The sequence below is a fragment of the Podarcis bocagei genome (assembly GCF_964188305.1).
Source record: "Podarcis bocagei genome assembly, chromosome: 8".
In the NCBI taxonomy this organism is placed as follows: domain Eukaryota; kingdom Metazoa; phylum Chordata; class Lepidosauria; order Squamata; family Lacertidae; genus Podarcis; species Podarcis bocagei.
In genome coordinates this window covers 46,782,845-46,802,556 of record NC_138133.1, presented here as the reverse complement: position 1 = coordinate 46,802,556, position 19,712 = coordinate 46,782,845, and the positions used below count along the sequence as shown (strand labels likewise).

The window sequence follows — 19,712 nt, the reverse complement described above, 5'->3', positions numbered from 1 at the left end:
ATTCCAATAAGTTTAAGACAGCAATTCAAAGAAAAATGGGTCTTAAGCCATGAATTACACATGTACAGTATAAAAAACTAAGTACAGTGCTACCTTGGTACTCTAATGGCTTGACTTCCGAACAAATGGACTCCCAAACGCCACAAACCCAGAAGTAAGTGTTACAGTTTGTGAACGTTTTCAGAAGCCGAACGTCCAACGCAGCTTCCGATTGAGTGCAGGAAGCTCCTGCAGCCAATCAGAAGCCACACTTTGGTTTGCGGAAGGTTTTGGGAGTTGAACGGACTCCCAGAATGGATTAAGTTCAAGAGCCAAGGTACCACTGTATTCTAAAGGCAACAACTGCCTAGGCTCTCAATCTATTAAGATAGCCAACAGTCACAGATTCTCACAAAGGATAAATAACCTTGTCCCATTTGTGATATGAAGGCATCTCCAGTATTAACTATCTAATTGAAAGAACCTTTATGTCCGGCAGATAAACTAGATTAAATGCTTGAACATTTAATGTACTTTAAAGCACTTAGAATTATTGCAACTATCAATACTAGTTATTCGTACACCCCTAACAATCAGTTATGTTGTTAAAAGATGTGTAAATACTGAAGGATTTGGCCAAAATGAATTATTATTTTTAGTTGTAGCACAATGATCCATGACATAAGAGATTGCCAGCAGCAAATAAGCTTTTTAAATACTCTCTCTTTACGATAGAAAGAAAATACAAAATGTAGTTGTGGAATTTCCCCATAAGCCAGAGCAGGTTTTTCTAATGATTAAAGAAAACTCTTCAAAGCCCTTTTTAACAAGAGCTCATTGTAGACTAATAATCAGCTCCACTAACTCAGAACCCAGTTCTTGGAACTATACTATTTTAGGAGCCAACTGGAATCTTTATCCATGCCTCTAAGCACAGTAAGTCCTACCAATAGGGGGAAAGAGATTATCTGTATGAATGATTGCTAGCTAATTCAAGACCAAGGTGTCTGTTTGTAGTTTTATAGCCTACAAAATGACTTATAGTTTTTAGAACATGGTGGCCAGAAAGGAAAGCAAAAAGCACCAGTAACTAGGGCAGTTGTCAGTAGTGGCACTTGCGGTGGGCCAAGAAACATAGAGGAGGTGGATATCTGGTGGGAGAAAGTGTTCTATATGTCCTTGGAAGAGTGGAGTGTAATTCAAGAGTGCTCATCTTCAGGTCAATCCATTCACCAATCTAACTTATATCAGAATGCTGGAGTGGAACAGGGAGGTACGTAGACAAGTGAAGTGAGTTTCAATGGTGGTTACAGACAGAAGAGAGAATGACCACTGGTCACTAAGAACCCATTTAATGGTACTGATCTGCCTTATAGTTTTGCTATGGTACTATTACTGAGGTACAGTGGTGCCCCGCAAGACGAATGTCTCGCAAGACGGAAAACCCGCTAGACGAAAGGGTTTTCCGTTTTTGAGCTGCTTCGCAAGACGAATTTCTCTATGGCTTGCTTCACAAGACGAAAACGTCTTGCGAGTGTTCCGATTTTTTTCCACTCCCCCCCCTTTTTCTAAGCCGCTAAGCCGCTAATAGCCTTTTAGCCGCTAAGCTGCTAAGCCTTTAATAGCCGCTAATCCGCTAATCCGCTAATAGCGCTAATCCGCTAAAACACTAATAGGGTTGCTTCGCAGGACGAAAAAACCGCTAGACGAAGAGACTCGCGGAATGGATTATTTTCGTCTTGCGAGGCACCACTGTACATTTGAAGTACCGGTACTTTCATGCAAAACTCTTGTCTAAATGCCAAGTGTTATTACTGCTGTCATTCCGTCCCCCCGTCCCCTGCCCTGAACTTACCTCTCCATTTTCTAAAGGCACAATCCGAGAATATTCTGTAGTGCAAATGACATCATCATCTTTTCTAACACGGGCATTTGCTTCCTTCCCAAAACGTTCCCAACAGCCTTGCTTAGAATCTAACAAAAATAAATAAATCAACGTGTGCAGTTCCTAACTTCAGAACATTACTCCAACAGTTACATAGAAAATAGCATAAACCGCCGAATCTGTAGTGGAGAGAATCCTGGTAACTCAGATCCTGCGCCGTGCCTTCCCAAGACTCTTTACTGTTCTTACAAAGTTATGCCGGATAGTCTGAGTGTTTCAGTGAGTCTGAGAAAGGGAAAAGGGAAGAGCAGGTCTTGCATACCCCATTTAGCAGGGAAATATCACCTCTTTCTCAATATTGGGGTGTCTAATCCACCTCATTGGTTGTTTTTAAACCTTGAGACACAATGTGCAATTAGGCACTGGCAGAATGTAGTCTTACGTTTGCCTTAAGTGAGCATTAAACTACAAACTTTCAGTCTCATCCTATGTAGCATACAGCATGCTCGCTAAAATCTATTGATGTATATAGTACACATTTGGCTCGACAGGATTAACCACAGTTTCTAAAGCTTGGGCATAACAGGAGGCTGGGGCTTATTAAAACAGAAAGTGAAAGATTTCCTTCTCCTTTACTCACTGGTGAAGGAAATGGGAATGGGAAGTCTGCAGCCTGATGAATCAGTCCATTAGCGAGTGATTTTGAACTTAGCTAAAGGTATTTGGCAGGCGGGGGTGGGGGTGGGGGTGGGAAGAGACTTGTTCATGAATTCCTTAAGGTACCACATATTCTTAGAAGTTAAACGCCCAGCAGGAAATAGTTGCTATTGTCAAAATAAAAAGTTATAAGAGTTTTAAAAACTGGTACTCACAAGCAAAATATTGCCATGGCATATAAGTTTTTCCAAAGTCTGTTGATTTTTCTAATACCCACAGATCTGGACGAGGAGAATTTGCAAATTTGATGAGGACATAGGCCACATGAAAGAACTGGTAATAAAATAACACGTAGAGAAACATTAAAATATACTAAATTGTACAAAGAGAAAGCTAATCCTGTTATTTCTGCTAGAAAACGATAGGGGTGGTGAGGTTGTGCCTCCAGTGGAATTAAACATTTAATGTCTGATATTAGTAACCAAACAATATCATGACTATGCTCATGTTTGCTCTTCTATACTAGTGTTCTTTAACCTTGGGTCCCCAGCTGTTGTTGGACTACAACTCCCATCATCTCTGACCATTAATCAAGCTGGCTGGGCATGATGCGGGTTCAACACTGTTTTGGACACTGTTTTGGATACAGTTTGAAACTGGATGTTTCAAACACACTTTAAACAGCAGAGGTAATTAACTTTTAAGTTACTTTGGGTTGCCTTGGGCAACATAGTGACTGACAAATTTAAGGGTAAGGGAAATTCCATTGCCATGCAACACCAAAAAATGATAACTACAACAATTTAATCACGAAGACAAAGTATAACTATGGTGCCAGAACTACAATGAATGCAACTTCACTGGAGCGGATCTAGAGTAAGCAATTTTTACACTATAGCTATAGGGTTCAGTCTTCCTAACTCTTCTGTCAATGTTCATATTAGTGGTATTTTACTTGGAACAGTGTATGGAGGCTTGGCCTATTTATTTCTTTAACATCAAAGAGAATGCAATAATTAACAAAGTTGAAGCCTACACTTGATGAAGAGGAGTCAGTAGGCCTGTCCCAGGCCTTCGAGCACTGATGTTTCTTGGTACCCACTTCCTAAATGAATAGAGCTGTATTCTGGCAAAGCGCCGACTAAGCAATTGTTAGCAGCAGGACATAGTACAGTTCAAAGAGAGATAATGACAGAAGATTCATTCTCACAGCAACTAAGAGCAATTTGTAGTTCAGGGTGGGCCAACTTTTCATACCAAGTGGGCCACAAGAGTACTTTGACATGGAACCCATGGGCCACACACTGCCTTGTTCTATGAGGGGTGAGAGGAGCTAGGCCTCACTTAGCTGGCTATAGGAAGGCAGCCAAGACCTGGGGGCATGTGAGATGTTGGCCTTGCTCCCCCCCCCCCACAATCATATGCAACAAGACGGTGTGTGTGTGTGTGGCCTGTTGGTTCTGTGTCAAAGTACTCTTGTGGCCCACTTGATATGGAAAATTGGGCCGCCCTGGCCTAGGTACTGGCCATTATGGGAAAAAAGGAAGTGGCTCAGCACTAGAGGGCAAATGGGTGCCCCCCCCCCCCAATCTGGCTGGTAGTTAGAAAGACAAAAGGCCAGAACTGAGAGTTGAGTGATATGAGCTAGAAGCTAGAACTAGAAAAGCAACAGGCTGAGAAGCCAGAGGGTCAAAGCGATGTTTGACTTCTGTTTGAATCCAAGGGGAAAGCAAGGCCCTCTTGGGGTGTTAATGCTGTGAACTCCTCCATCATAGCCTCAGGTTGTGTATATATGTGTGTAAGTAAGCCATATATCATATAGACACAACAGTCTCTGCTGTCTCTCATTCCAAAAGTAACACAAACCCTGGGTAAGTGCCTGGAACCCCTGGAATCTCACACAGCTCAGAGACTGAGGTGGAGTGCCACAATACTGTCCCTGAAAAATATATCTAGCATAGTAGCCAAGAATCTGAGCTATGAATAAGGGAGCTTCTGGTTAGAATCTCACTAAAAGCCGTAGGCAAGCCATACCGTCTTTCCACCTCAGTTGTTGCATCTAAAAATGGAGGAAATATTGGTGTACCTTACAGGATTGTTGTAAGGATTACAGTTAAAAGAGTGGAAGTGAAGTTAAATAATGCTTCAAAGAGCTTTACAAATATTATCATCACACAATTGGCATTAGTATTGCCTAGTTATATCACACGGAAATGCATGCATTCTATATCTTCCTCATAAGATAGGCAGTTGGGAAAATATGTATTCTTCTGCAAATTATTTTGATTATATCGTGGGTTCAATCGATCCAAGTACAGACTACCTTAACAATTTTTAACCAACTTACTTATGAATCACAATGATTCATTGTTATTATTAAGTTCATACTGCTCTCTAATAGAAAAATGTTTGTAAGCATTGCCTGTGGCACTCAAACGATTCTGACTTCATCTTTTTTGGCTCCAGCTGAGGTTCATCCAAAGGACTTTTGATACTGTGGTTAGTATTCGTATGCCATAGAAATGCAATATCTGAAAATATTATCTTAATTTGATTACCTGAACATAAATAATGGAGAAGGAGCATACTCAGTGGCCACATTTGGACTATCATATTTCAGTTTAATAAATTAATTTATGAACAAGTCTTATTCTCCTACATGCAGTTTTTTTAAATATTCCCTGTGGGTGATCAAATAAAGAAGTCCATAGTAAACTATTGCTTCCAAATCAGGAAACTAAAATTTAAAAATCACGTGTAATCCTGATTACTGAGTGGAATAACTTACCTTTGGTATTTTAAAATCTTAACTAAATGACGTAAAACAGCATTGGAACACTTACATTTCACGTAATTTTTTAGCTGGCCATACCTACTCTTGTCAAATGCCAACGGCTAGCTGGTGGGCAGCGTGGTCGCAACGGTTGTCCTCACACATGTATAGACACGTTTTAGTGATGTTGCAACACAAACAATGTTTATCAATATCGAAATATTGTTGGTGTATCAATGTGCCGCTTGCATCAATATGCCCCACCTCACCCTATATGAAACCATGGTTTACTGTTGCCATTAATCAGAGTTCCTTGGTTTGGATGTAACCAAGTGCAGACTTCCTGCCTTGTTTGCTAGGCTGAGTGAAGGGAGAAGCAAAGTGGGTGGATGCTGGCATATGAGGTTTGTTTAGAATGGGCTTATTTATTAAGCCAATCTTAAGTCCAAACACAGCAATTTTCTTATATACCTTTCAGTGCTTACAAGTTATTGAAATCTCCTTTAAAAAGCTAGACGGTCTCCCTGTTTGCCTTGAAATATAGAATATATCTTTAGCATACTAGTAGAGAGTCTCAGTGAATTCACTTGAAGCTATTTCTGAATAAACATGCTTAGATTGTGCTACACATGATGATAGTTTTGATCCCTTTATTTAGAAAATCAGCCATAACGAAACAGTCATATTAAACAAATAGGCATTGTCCTTATGTATAGTACATAAAGACAAACAGATTAACAACATTTGACTTTCCTGGTTGTATATACAGCAATTTCTATTAAAAGAAGTTGACGCATTAATCTTCCAGGAAAGAATAAAGCTGCTGACATCTGGTATGCAGTTATTCAAAATGAAATGTTCAAATTAATCTTAAACCACACATGCTTAACCTATCAAGCCACTTTAAAGTTTTTAGATTCTGGGCCCCGTCACATGGCCATTTCATTATTTAAAAGATTTCTGTGAAATAAAGGAAAGCTCCCAGGTGAAAGCTGGGATGGTCCACCGCTTTCTATGTGAGACAAGGGTTAAGAGCTACCTTTCAGAGAGGACTCGTTTTATTTTCTTTCTCTCAGTGTTTGTTTCTATTTAGACTATTTTCTTTAATCTTATATTATGATAAAAGCTTTAATTAAATCTTATTTTTTATTAAAAAAATAGAAATGCAAATAAACAAGCAGAAATCAATACACACAAGCCCAGCCACAATTTACCATATCCAGCTAAATGCTTTTAAAAGGTTTTTCAGTTGCATAAAAAGTGGTGGTGGCACAAATTCAAGGCAAGCTATCTAGAAGGTCCTAGGATATGGCTAAAGACACATATTTGGCTCTGGTCAGCAGCTGGGTGGGTGGCTGACCGCTTGGTAACCATAGGTCCACAGCCATGGCTAAGTAAAAGAGGAAACTATAGTATACTGTATTCCTGGCTGTGGGGGGCATTTTCTAAATGGATTCATTTACTTTTAACCATTTTCAGCCGCTTATAAGCTAGTGTTGCCATATTTCTAAAACTGAAAATAAAATAAAAGTTTTTGGCAGTTGTTGAGCATTTTTGGCAAAATTGCAAAGAAAAAATTAAGTTTTTGATTTTTCCTGATTTCTGCCCATACACTGCTTCTGACTGCAATATTCCATACATGCCCAGAAAATTCTGGACATATGGCAACCCCGTTATAAGCCAACCCTACATTTGCTCATAAATCTCCACATATCATACTTCTTGCATTCACTGCTTGAAACTGACTGATCCATCGCATGAGGGGGACACAACCAACCAACCACTACCAGTTAAAATTTCAAATACTGGTATGTGGTTTGATAAACCATATGTTGTGGTTGTGAGGAAAGTACCACAACTACAAAGCATACTCATTATCTATGAAATAAAAGCAGAACTAATATAAAAAGGAAACCTATGAGGTTTGCCAAGCAATGAGTAATGTTAAAGTCCATGTTATCAATAGATCTTGCAACAGATTCATTATGGTCTTTGAAGCATTGTACCATTTGCTTAAGGGTTTTTAGTTAAAGGTCATTTGCATGTCTATGTCTGTCTGCTAAGCAGCACTTACGTTCTCTTTGCAATGAAATAAAAGCAAAATAGGAGGCCAATAACTATTCTAAAAATGATCATGTCCCACTTGTGAGCTCCTGGCTAGTCCATATGGAATACTAGGCTAACATGAAATGGGGGAGAGGCTTCCCAAATGGGAAGGCTTTGAACTGGTGTTCAAGAAAGGAATCTATCTAAGGTATTGAATGTACCCCACATATTTCAACGTTTAGTAAAAACCCGTAGATCTGTGATAAGCAACATACAGCTTATACTATTGCGACAGTAAAGGAGGTAAGGTAGCCATTTTCAAGATGCCCCAGGTTCATACAGTTCACGTAAGATACAGATCTGAGAAAAGGAAAACTAAGTCAGGAAAAAAACGTTTCCTTGATCTGGTGACAAGCAGAGACCTGAATCACCCACGAAAGCAGCTGCAAAGTCTTCGCTGAAGCAATTTCATTCATTAAGAACAATGTTCTTAGGGTGGATTGTAACATTGTGAAGCTAAGATGGCATATCAAATCCCACGTTTGCCTCAAAATGCTAAGAGAGAGAGAGAGAGTGTGTGTGTGTGTGTGTGTGTGTGTGTGTGTGTGTGTGATTTGCAGGAGAGGACTGGGAAACAGGGGGTGGTGCTTAATCTTTTCCTAAATCAGCTGATTCTCCCTGAAGGTTATCTCCTAAAGCCATTTCCCCCCAAAGTGGGCCTGAGATCTCAAATAAAACCAGCAAGGGGGAAATAGTTTTGGAGGCATTTAAAGAAGAAGAAGAAGAAGAGTTTGGATTTGATATCCCGCCTTTCACTCCCCTTCAGGAGTCTCAAAGCGGCTAACAATCTCCTTTCCCTTCCTCCCCCACAACAAACACTCTGTGAGGTGAGTGGGGCTGAGAGACTTCAAAGAAGTGTGACTGGCCCAAGGTCACCCAGCAGCTGCATGTGGAGGAGCGGGGACGCGAACCCGGTTCCCCAGATTACGTGACTACCGCTCTTAACCACTACACCACACTGGCTCTGGATAATAAGGAAGGATGGGAAGTTAAACACACAAAGCCCACCATCTGTTTCTCCCTTGCAAATACAGTGGTACCTCGGGTTACAGATGCTTCGGGTTACAGATGCTTCGGGATTATAGACTCTGCTAACCCAGAAATAGTACCTTGGGTTAAGAACTTTGCTTCAGGATGAGAACAGAAATCGTGCGGCGGCAGTGGGAGGCCCCATTAGCTAAAGTGGTACCTCAGATTAAGAACAGTTTCAGGTTAAGAACAGACTTCTGGAACAAATTAAGTTCTTAACCAGAGGTACCACTGTATCCACCTGCTTGGGAAATGCAAGTTTGGGGATATGATTTGCTGAAGAAGCATGCATTCCAGAAGGCAGTGAAAGGAGGTACACCATACAATATGAACATGACACTGTTTTCTTAAAATGTATTCTCAAGCTGTCATCAGTGTGTGATATAAGAATCTATAACCTTTTAAAACATACAATGTTACAAGAATTGTGTATCTGGAAGGGACGCATCAGGACATTTAATCTAACCTACAAGACACAAAACAAAACAAATAGCCTCTATCTGAAGGAACTCCAAGATGCTTATAAATTTTTTTTTCTCAGAAGCAGACCCCACAACCTCCCTTAGCGGTACATTCTTTTACTTAATTGCTCTGATAATTGGGACATATTCCAAAATTTAACTGCAACTTAAATCAACGGCCTCTAGTGCTAATTTCACCTACTTCTTTCTCAGGTCCTTTAAAATATTTCGAAGTATTTATTTCCTCCACATTTTCTGTGGTACACTGCCCTTTCCATATTGTATGAGTGAGTGAGTGAGTGGATATGAGTACATACATCTGTGCATGTGCTTGTATGTGTACCCAGTTCTTTTATCTAGGGCAAGGGTGGGAACCTTTTTCAGCCTGAGGGCTGCAGTCACTTCTGGGCAACCTTCCAAAAACCACATGGGGCCAGAGGCATAAGTGGGTGGGGCAATGAATGCAAATTTTACCTTTGTATAATAGTCTAGTTTCAACACACACCCTCTGTCCTCTATGCAGGCAAGGAATAAGCATTTTCAGAGTTCAGGGACACATTCCAGCCAGAGTAAAACACTCAAGGAGGGTTTAACACAGGGCTGTTGAGGGGTGTGGTCTGGGGAGGGGGTGTGGCCTGGGGTGTGGGTTGTGAGAACCAGACGGAGGAGCCTGGAGGGCCGCATTAGGTCCCAATGTCTGAGGTTCAAGACCTCTGCTTTTCCTTCTGAACACAAGTCTAAAGCATCTGACAAAAAATTACAACACAACCAAAGCAGTTTTCAAAATTATGATCAATATAAACACAATAAAACAAATATCTGAACAATAAATCATGCGGTTCAGAATCATACCAATTTCATAATGGCAATTCAGCTAATAAATAGACAGCAATATTTCAATAGTTAATTTAAGTAATCCAATAATGAACCATAGAAATTCAGAGAAATGCAGGACAACAAAGTCAACAACATGTACACTTTCCTCAGAGGAGACAATGTGGTGCCTTTAGATCAGGGGTCAGCAAACTTTTTCAGCAGGTGGCTGGTCCACTGTCCCTTAGGCCTTGTGGGGGGCCAGACTATATTTTTGGGGGGAGAGAAATGAACGAATTCCTATGCCCCACAAATAACCCAGAGATGCATTTTAAATAAAAGGACACATTATATTCATGTAAAAACATGCTGATTCCCGGACCGTCCGCAGGCCAGATTTAGAAGGCGATTGAGCCGGATCCGGCCCCCAGGCTGTAGTTTGCCTACCCATGCTTTAGATGTTGCTGGACTCCAACTTCCATCAGCCCCAGTGAGTATGGCCACTGGTCGGGGGGAGGGCTTTTTTTCAGCCAGAACACGCCAGAAGGGCATTCCAGCACCTCTCAGCTGGGCGCCAGAAGTAGACCTGACCTGACAAGCCTCAACAAAGCCCCAGCTCGCGAGAAGACCCTCCTCAAAGCCCTAAGGGGACGTACTCTATGAGTCTAGAGAGGGTCTCTTCATAAGCCAGAGGCACAGTGGGGCTTTGCTGAGGCTCTTAAGTCTCCTAGCTAACAGCTGATGGAAAGCACAAGCCAGAGAAGAGGAGGATGGGAGCTCATTAATGTTGGGATTCCATTCCACCTGTTGTTGCAGACATGGGATTGTTGTGTGTCACATGTCTGTTTACATTCCAGCACAGTTTGCTGGCGTGAGCCGAACTTCTGCTCTGTATTGCTTTTGTTTTTAGTCTCTCTCTGAGAAGACGGCAAGGAGAGATGACATGCTTTCTTTGTCCTGATTTATGTATAATAAATGTGTAGTTTAGTATGTATCTACAGCCTCAAGCCTCTTCTGTTGCGCAGTTTACAGTGCTGAGTAAAGTGTGCTCAAGTCTGCAAGCTTGAGTCACTGATTACGTTGGAGCAGAGGTCGAGGGATCTCTGCAGCAGCAAGGCTGAAGGGAGACGCTCCAGCTGGGGCCGAGCCAGCTGGCCTTTCAAACCCCCCCCCCCCAATTCTGACAATTAAGGTGTCCAGTTGAGGCACAGAAGCCTCTCTTCCTCTCAGCTGCTCCAGCTCATTCAAGCCAGATGAGGTGGGTCTCCTTAAGGTGCTCAGCTGAGGTGTGGAAGGCTCCCCTGGCCTCAGCTGAGCAGCCTCAACAAGACTCCGGCACATGAGGAGACACCCCCCCCCCCAGCCCAAAGAGATCTGGGGTGGATCTTCTGAGGGAGGTGCACTCCGGCATCTTTTTTGTCTAGAAAAAAGCACTGGTCAGGGGTGATGGGATTTGCAGTCCAACAACATCTAGAGAGCACCACATTGGCTACCCATGTCCCAAAGCAACAGCAAGAGGAATAATAGAGGACTAGATATTAAAGTCCAAATTTCTTTCTTAGCTGTTGCTGCTGCTGCTCAAACTGCCCCTGCTGTGCTGTTTGAATTCATGCTGGGTTTGGAGTTTATCCAGATTACTGAACTTAGCTGTGCCAGCCTGCCTTTTTTCACTTCCCCCATGCTAAGGGGAAAACATTGTGTTTGCATTGCTGGTATTCATTAGCTCCATTATAAATCAGTCATTTAATATGCACAATGAGAGGAAAGCAACCGCAAACAAAATCAAACACTTTTTTGAATGACATGTTCCTCCTATTCGCTCTCAGTGACTTCCTTCCTACTTACCTAATCAGTGTAAGATTTTAGCTCTTTTTAATGGGTGAGAAGCAGTGTGGAACAACATCTTTGGAATTTGCTTTCTAATAGTGAAAGTACACTGAAAGACAGGAAATGCTTCCTTGGCTGTCAATATTTCTATAGAATTTCTGTGTATTGGGAATACGCTAGTTTACAAAGCTTCCAAAGTATATTGTTCAGCACACTTGTTACTACGCTTACCATTGTTGTTGCTTGGCCTGTTTACAGATACCTAAGCAAAGACTCATGGGCTTGTACAGCAGACAACCAAAACTACTGATCCTAAATCAGATTGATAGTGAAAAACACTTCACCCCAAGAACTGTCATCCACAGCCAGCTCATGACATCTGTTCACTGGCTTCAATCACACCTAACACTGGCCACAACCCATGGTTAGAGAAATTAAACTGTGTGAGAGCTGAGAGCTGCTACACAGACAGTTCAATCACTCCCTGCTTGGCTTCCTAGAGTAGGGAAATAAACCAGAATGTGGCCAGCTGAGCATTACGTGTGACCCTACACTTCTTTCTCTCCAAAGAAACCACAATTGGAAGCCAAGGTTCGTTTTTGCCTTCCTATTCATGGTTTGTTTGAGAAAACAAATCACAAGCTCTGGTTCTCACTTAAAGCTAAGCCAATCACTCTATGGTTTGTTTCCACAGTCTAGGAAGGAAGGAGCTAAGAAGGAACTGCTTGAGCTGTGTGCATCAACAACCAGTTGCTCAAGAACTCAGTTATGTTTCTTGATAGCAGCTGAATTGGTTGTTGCCCATTCCCATATGCTTACAGTCATTCTCAACTCTCTGCTTTTGGATCCGTTTAACGCCACAGAATTTTACCTATTTCCTTAATATGAAGTTAGGTCTGAAAAATGAGTGCGGTAATTTATTTAACGGCTGCTAATATCACAAAGATACTACACTGGGGACCAGTGATGTTCCTCTACACTTTCCTAGAAGGAGCATGTGAGGAGGGTCTTCTCTCTCAGGTGAAAGATAGGTAACTCTATGGACAAGCTGGGATGCTACTTCTCCCATAACGGGAAGAAGCAGAGGTGTCTTACTTCTCCATGCCTGCACAGAGCTGCCACTACCTCAGTTGAACAAAGCAGCCTTGTGGGTAGTGGGAGCCTGCATGCACCCTGGAGTTTCTGAAGCTGCAGAAAATCCCCGCGGTAAATCATTCTGATCTAGTGAAGTCTTCAGCAGTTGAATTATTAAACAATATCATCTACTGATGGAACAACAAAGTAGCAGCAACTAATTTTCTGTCTGTATCCATTTCATTGGTAATTTAGAAGAGAGTAACCACAATTACAGAAAGCCCTCCTCAGGCACAGTGGGTCAGTGGGTCTGGCTCTTAAGCATAAGGCTGGTGGTTGTGAGCAGGATTTCCTGCATTGCAAGGGACTGGACTACAATTCTATGATTTACTTGGCCTAAAACATAATTTAGTAAATAGAGAGGATGTAGTATCTATGGTTAAAGGTTGTTAGTCAACTAGCAGCCCCCCCTTTAAAGGGATTAGTCACCTGATTCATCGATAAAGTTTCATAATCTCAATACAAGTGCTATTTTGAATATGTTTAACTAGCATAACAGTTTTATTAATGTTATGGACACCACTAATTGATAACCTCATATTAAGGGCTGATAACTGAGGTCAGACACTGTGGCCCAGAGCTCCTTGATTATAGAGTAGAATCTCCAATGGCCAATAGTAGGGGAAAGTTGTTGATGGAATTCTTGTTGAGCTCAGCATCCAGAAATAATTAAGAGTTACTCAATCTGGAATCTTAAAGGCATGCACATCTCATTACATAAAAATGGTTTTTATCCTGAGAGGTGGGAGCAAAAAGAGACTGGCGGTTAGCTCTTTGAATGCTAAACAGCTCCCATCATACTTTGGGCCATGAATAGACAACAGACAAGGGAAAATGTCAAAGTCAACAACATGGAAAGCAACACCTGTACTTGCCTGTCCTAGATCTAAAGTAATGTTGACCACATCATACTTTAAACCTAAGGAGAGAGAAGGACTTTGCCACCAGCGCTCTGTCCCGTCTATAGCATTGGTTGCTGGGTGAGCTTTGTTGGGATCAGCGGCATCGCAATAGTCACAAAACTGGCCCTGAAAGAGAAGAAAACAAAAAAAATGCAATGATCAATGCGGCCGTTTGAACTTGACCGCTAATAGTTAAAGATCTAGGAAGTTGGAAGATCTAGCCAAGGTAGTGCTTTTCAACAATCAGCTAAAAGCAGAATTAAAACGATGGCTCTAGATGGCACCTGATAAAGTGTTATATTATCTAACCACACCCTTGCCCATGGCCAAAATCCACCAATTTTTACGCACATTACTTCCAGGCACAAGGAATAGTAGTGCACTAATTAAAGGGCAATTCACTAAACTTCCAGGCACACCAAACAAGAAGCAAGGCAATAAGGAAGCTTTTCAATAAAAGGACAGTTGCCTGAAAAGTTTTTCTGCACCAGGTGGATAATTTTTATTAGGGAGGATCATCAAGTCTGAAAAAATACAGGACGACAACATGAAAACATTAGGCTGCAATGGTTTGACACACAGCAATGGCCTCCCCTCTGGGAGAAGAGAAGTGGCAAGTGGAAGTATTTAAAGGGTGGTAAGAAAACAAAGTAATCAAATTGGATTGGGGATGGAGGTTCTCCATCCTTCCCCCCTCTGCTGATGGTCAAACTGGACAGGCTTTTTTGCCAGGTTACTGAAGATTAGGCCACAAGAGAGTCATTTCAACTTAACTAGGTCACTTGGAGTTCTGAGGACAAGTTTAATAATGTTTCTAAATGTACGTCAGTGAATTCTTCTGGAGCAGCAAGCATCTCAGTTATTTAAAGTACATTCCACAAGAGCTGCCAACGAAGATGGCAGATGGAAGCTAAAGGAAAATAAGTTGTCGGGCAAACTTTTCCTTTTGCTTTACACTGACAGTATCTGCAGAAAGGCATTCCCCAATGCAGCCTGCCTGGTACAACGTCTCAGTTCCAGGAGATTGGGAGTATTGCCTGGATCTGGGCCATGATTCATCAAAGCAGCTCTGCATATACTAGTCACCTCAAAACGCACATCTTCTAGAGTTTGCATGACTGTGTATATAAAATTATTCTCAGTACAAAAAGTAATGTAGCCTATGGAAAATTGGAAGTATGGCTGCATATGTACCTTCTACAGGAGTAGTCTATACAGGGCATAAACGGAACATGTAGGAAATGATCTTCTCAAACATAGTGTTGTTGGAAATTCCAGTCCAGCTCTAAGCACAACACTTATAACTATGTTGCCCATCTAGGGTCAAAACCATAATGACACCTGGGTTGTCCCTCTACTTTATCTTATTGGATATACCTGTTGGGAGCTGAGTTTCTGCTGAAGAGAGTCTGCTGCACTTGGATAGACTCCCTGGCCTATTTAGACAACCACATCTTTCCAGGGTTCTAAATAATGTGAGGAGTCTAAACAAGTACAACATACTCGCCACTGCAGATGTTTCACTCCTCAAAATAGGAGAGGAGATGCTGCAGGAAAGGGGACGAGTGCAAAAGGGAGAGGGCTTATCATCACTCTCCCCTTTGAGTGAAGTTAATTGTGTGTAGGGTGGTGGTAGAGAAAGAACTGAATATAGCTCTGAGGTTACAGGATACTGGGTTACCCTTCCTCCTGTCAGGTAGATTGCTGGTTTTACAAGATGGTTTTCGCAATGGGAGTGAAGGGTTAGGGTATATTTGGGAATAACTCATGTTTCAATGAGATAGCCCAAAAAGCTTGGAGAAAGTCATATACATGTACCATTAAATGGAGGAAAGGGGGAGGGCAGTGCACATGCATAGAAAGACCTATTTGCATTTTTGAAGAGGCAGAAACACAAAGAGGATTTAGAGATGTTTGCAGCCTGAATACATCTCAGTGATGAAGAGCTGGGAATGTGATGTTGGGAAACAAATCAGCTGCCTTGTAGGATTCCTGAATGTGACCTTTGTACATGTATTTATTTTAAATACTCATATACCATTCTTCATCTGGGCGATACCAGATGTAAACATAATATAAAGCAATCACACGTTTGAAATATTTAAAACCACAATAAAATGACCTCCACCGTGAGGCAATATAGATACCAAGCTAAAAATGTCAGCAGCCAACAAGTCTTCAGCAGGTACTCACCCAAGTCAGTGCCTGTCTTATTTCATTAGGGAAGGAATAAATAATAAAACTTTGGAAGCAACTTGGAAATTCTGAAACTTCTCCCAGAATTCTCTCCAAGTTACCTGAGGGCTGTGGATCTGCCAGAGCAATTACATCCTTTGAATGTTAAGTGTCCTTGTCTCCCTCACTTCCTGCTTTGTATAATATCTTGCTTGAAGAGTTACACAGAACTCAAAAAGTTTGCCACACTTTTGGTTGATCTAAAAATAGGTATTGGCCAATTGTGAGTTTTGTAGTTGGTTGGTTGGTTGTTGTCCCACCCCACCCCCTTATGCTGCTACCCTTGTGTTGCTGTTGTTGTTGTTGTTTGCAGGAGAGCTTCTTTTCTGGGCACACACCCACACCAAAGTACAAGGTCAAGCCCCATTCATACTTCTGACACAGAGCAGGGCACAGTGGAGCAAGTACAGCATTTCCAGTTAACTGATATTTCCTGTTGCTAAAGTTCTCTATCTTACATCTATAATTCATTCACTCTCTCCATTCTTTTATACTGCGGACATGAATAGATGTGAGCATGTTTGTTTAAGCCTTCTCCCATTTCATAGGTATTTGAAATATGGTGTCCATAAAAACTCTCTTCCTTAACTTTGAATTCGAGGGTTGGGGCAGTGTGATCGCATATGCACTGTGCTGTTATCACATTTTCCAGGTCTGCTTTCCCCAGCCTTTTGAAAGAATTTGGAACCCCTCTTGAACCAAAAAGATGACTGGTAAACTACAGAAATATTTCTGCTATGTGTCTCAATGAGGCTTTGTTAGAAACAGGAGAGGGAAGCTGCTGAATGCACATTTCTACAAATTCTGTAAGCAGCACACAACATGTACTCTTGTGCCAGGGCACATCTATCAGTAATCCTTCCGGGAGCTTGGATCAAGCACAAATCGCAGGTGACCTCTCACCCAGAATCTCTGCAACAAATGTTAAAGTAAGAGGAATTCTCTTGTTCACTATTGCTGTCATACCTAACTGTAGAATTATATCAATTCACAACTAAACCACAGGGTTTTAACTTCATAAATGGGTGAAAGGAAACAATACCACAGAAACAGTACCTTTGGCTTAATTCACCTGTTAGGATTTGCTTCTGCCTAAATGACTGTAATTGCCTCTAAAACCTCTTAATGTTAAAATCAGGTACTCTGCAGCATTCAAATTTGCCCCTCAGAAGACTCCTCAGCCTCTAATTTCCTGTAGTCATATAAAATTTGTGGTGCAGGTTAGCTCTAAGAGGGGTTGTCATCTCGCTCACAAAATAAAGAAGGCTTAGTCTACAATCCTAGCTCTTCCTACCTGGGATTAAGACACACTGGATTCAAAAGGACTTACTTCTGGGTAGAGATAGTTATGATTGCACAGTAAAGCTGTTCTGCATATACTGTATGTTAATTTATTTAAAATATGCTAATCTAAACTGATTTTGGTGAGCATTTAGAATCAGTTAAAAATAGATAGGAATCAAATACAGACATGACAAATAGGGATTTGGCTTGGCAATCATTTGGCACATTTCTTCACATATGCCATTGTAAGGTACATGCTGAACTAATGGTGCACACTGTAATAGATCATTTTTTGGTTAGAATTTACTGTTCTTATCTTCAGACAGACAAGATCCTAAAAGCTACTGTCAAAGCAGGGGGTGGGGTGGGGGGCATTTTCTTTAACCCAATCTAGTCCAGAATTCTGTTCTCACACAGTGGCCAGCCAGATGCCTATGGGAAGCCGCCCCACCCAAGCAGGACATGAATAGAATAGGTCTTCTCCTTGCCTTGCCAACAGATTAGCATATCATAATACTGACACAACAATACCAGATGGAAGGCAGGTCAATGAGGAGAGTAACAGAGATCTACAAAGAGGGCTTCCTCCAACATTGACAGTATAAAGTGTAGGAGATCAGTCTTATTTTTGTAAGTTATGTGGTCAGCTCTGGACAAGATGTGTATTTGGCTTGATCCAGCAGAGCTCTTCTTGTATCGTCTTAGGACAGGCACAGAGAAAGTGGAAGGGCAGCTTGTATATATTGCAGAGGTCCCTGGGAATGTCCTACAGAATTGGCATATGCCGTCTCTTTCTATGGAAGGAAGGCCACCAGTTGTTAAGAGGACCTTTTATTCAGCACTTCCTTCACAAATCCTGAAGGACACTTTCCTGCCAGTACACAGCAGTTTCCCCCATTTTTAAGCGGTGAAGCAGTATCTCTAAGCTGCAATGGATGAGTCAACTACCACTATAACCTCGTTCTGTATTCCTAACCAGTTACCTTCAGCACATGCACAAGAGCCTACCCTTGTACTCTACTTGACAGACTGTGGGTGAGTGAGATCCAAAGAATAATAGTTACTTTGGCCCTCATTTCAATCATAATTATGTACTGAACTTATGGAAACACCCAAACATTTCCAAAGTGTCAGCACCTGGATCATGAGAAGACGGCAGTGAAGGCAGGGATATCCGATCCGGGTTATCTATACATAGGGGAGAGTACTCCCTCCCCGAATATTTTTCCCCCTACACAGTTCCTGTGCCTTTAATCTATCAAAGAAACACAGGAATTCAACTGGTGCATCTTTCTGTTGCACAGAGATCCGATGGGAAAGCTGCACCTATTAAATTTCTGTCGTGTACAGGTGTCAAGCGGTTAACGATGCCGGTAAAACAAAGCTGGCAACTATTGATTTAAAATATGCAGCTTGCGCGTAAAGTACTGGCGGAAGGAGAGGCGCCCGCGGAAGAGATGCAACCTTCTGCCAATTCATTAACTATCCTGATGCTATACTGTTCAGTCTAGATTAAGGGGTACATCATGTTAGGAGACCAGAGTGGCTGCACAGGTACAGAATGAGTTAATTTGTCCGCATTTAATGATCTGGACTGGAGGATCCATGCCACTGATCCCTCAGTTGATCCCCAACTTAACCCACACCCGCGCCAACCGGAGTTACCTGGATGTTTTTCCCCGCGGGGAAAGCGGCGGGGCCCCCCACCAGCTTGCAGAAGAGCTCTCGGCGAGGCCTCCCGCTCTCGTCTTGGCCGCAGGTGTCGGTCGCCGAAATCTTGGCGATCTCCGCCAGGTTGAAGTAGGGCGGATGGAGGCTGAGCCCCGGCGCTTGGGACTCGTCCGGAGAACCATCCACCCGAGGATCCGCGGAGCAGCAGCGGGACCAGAGCGCCAAGAGGAGCCCGGCCATCGCTGGGCTGGCAGCCCGGCTCTTGGCCATCGTGCCTGGGCTCTCTTCCAGCGCGCACGAGGCGACCCCGGGGCTGCGTTTGTTTACGGCGCGCGGAGCCACTGACCCGGGAGGGAAGGGCAGGCGGAGATGGGCCTCGCTCCGCTCCTCCTGCGCGCCTTTGTTTTGCGCCGATTGGCCCGAAGGGCGCAGAAAAGGGAAAGGAGCGGCGAGGCGGAGGAGGCGGAGGCAGCGAAGACACCCCCTGCCGCTCGGCCGCCAGCCTCGCAGGATCCAGGCCGAGACGCCGCCGCAGCCTACATTGCGGAGACGGAGTCCGGGGAGGCAAAGGGGCGGGTGGGGGGGCAAGCGATCCACTGAGAGACCTCTCCTTCAGCCCAGCCTGGGAAACAGCCAGGAGTCATAACAACGGCCACGTGTAGGGAGGTTGGCAGGTCTGGGGTCCCCATCGTTACGCAGAGAGAGACTAGCCCTCCATGGCATTTCTCCCGTGGCTGCGATCAGGGGTGCCAACTTGAACGAAATATTGGGGGTGGGGTGGGGCAGGTAAGCCCCGCCTGCATAATTGATCCCAAGATGCGATACACGCGCACCATTTCTATGGCAATGCCCATCAACTTTGGGGGGCAGACCCCCTCAAATGTTTTATTGTGGTGGGGCGAAGGAGCCTAGGCGCAGACTCAACTTGACTTCGTGGCGTTTGTTTCCGTCTCTAC

At 42.8% G+C, this 19,712-nt stretch overlaps 1 protein-coding gene across 2 annotated transcripts in view; it reads right to left on the bottom strand.

Annotated features, from left to right (window-relative positions):
* LAMA3 (laminin subunit alpha 3) overlaps positions 1–19,264 on the bottom strand; it is a 137,542-nt gene extending 118,278 nt beyond the window's left edge. For both annotated transcript variants that reach the window (XM_081205493.1, XM_081205494.1), the window contains exons 1-4: positions 18,751–19,264; positions 13,540–13,692; positions 2,737–2,854; positions 1,835–1,953 (exon numbers count right to left, since the gene is read on the bottom strand). In XM_081205493.1, coding sequence (XP_081061619.1) covers positions 1,835–1,953; positions 2,737–2,854; positions 13,540–13,692; positions 18,751–19,026 — 666 coding nt within the window. In that variant the 5' untranslated portion in view covers positions 19,027–19,264. The remainder of the gene's footprint in view (positions 1–1,834; positions 1,954–2,736; positions 2,855–13,539; positions 13,693–18,750) is intronic.
* Between the last annotated feature and the right edge of the window lie 448 nt (positions 19,265–19,712).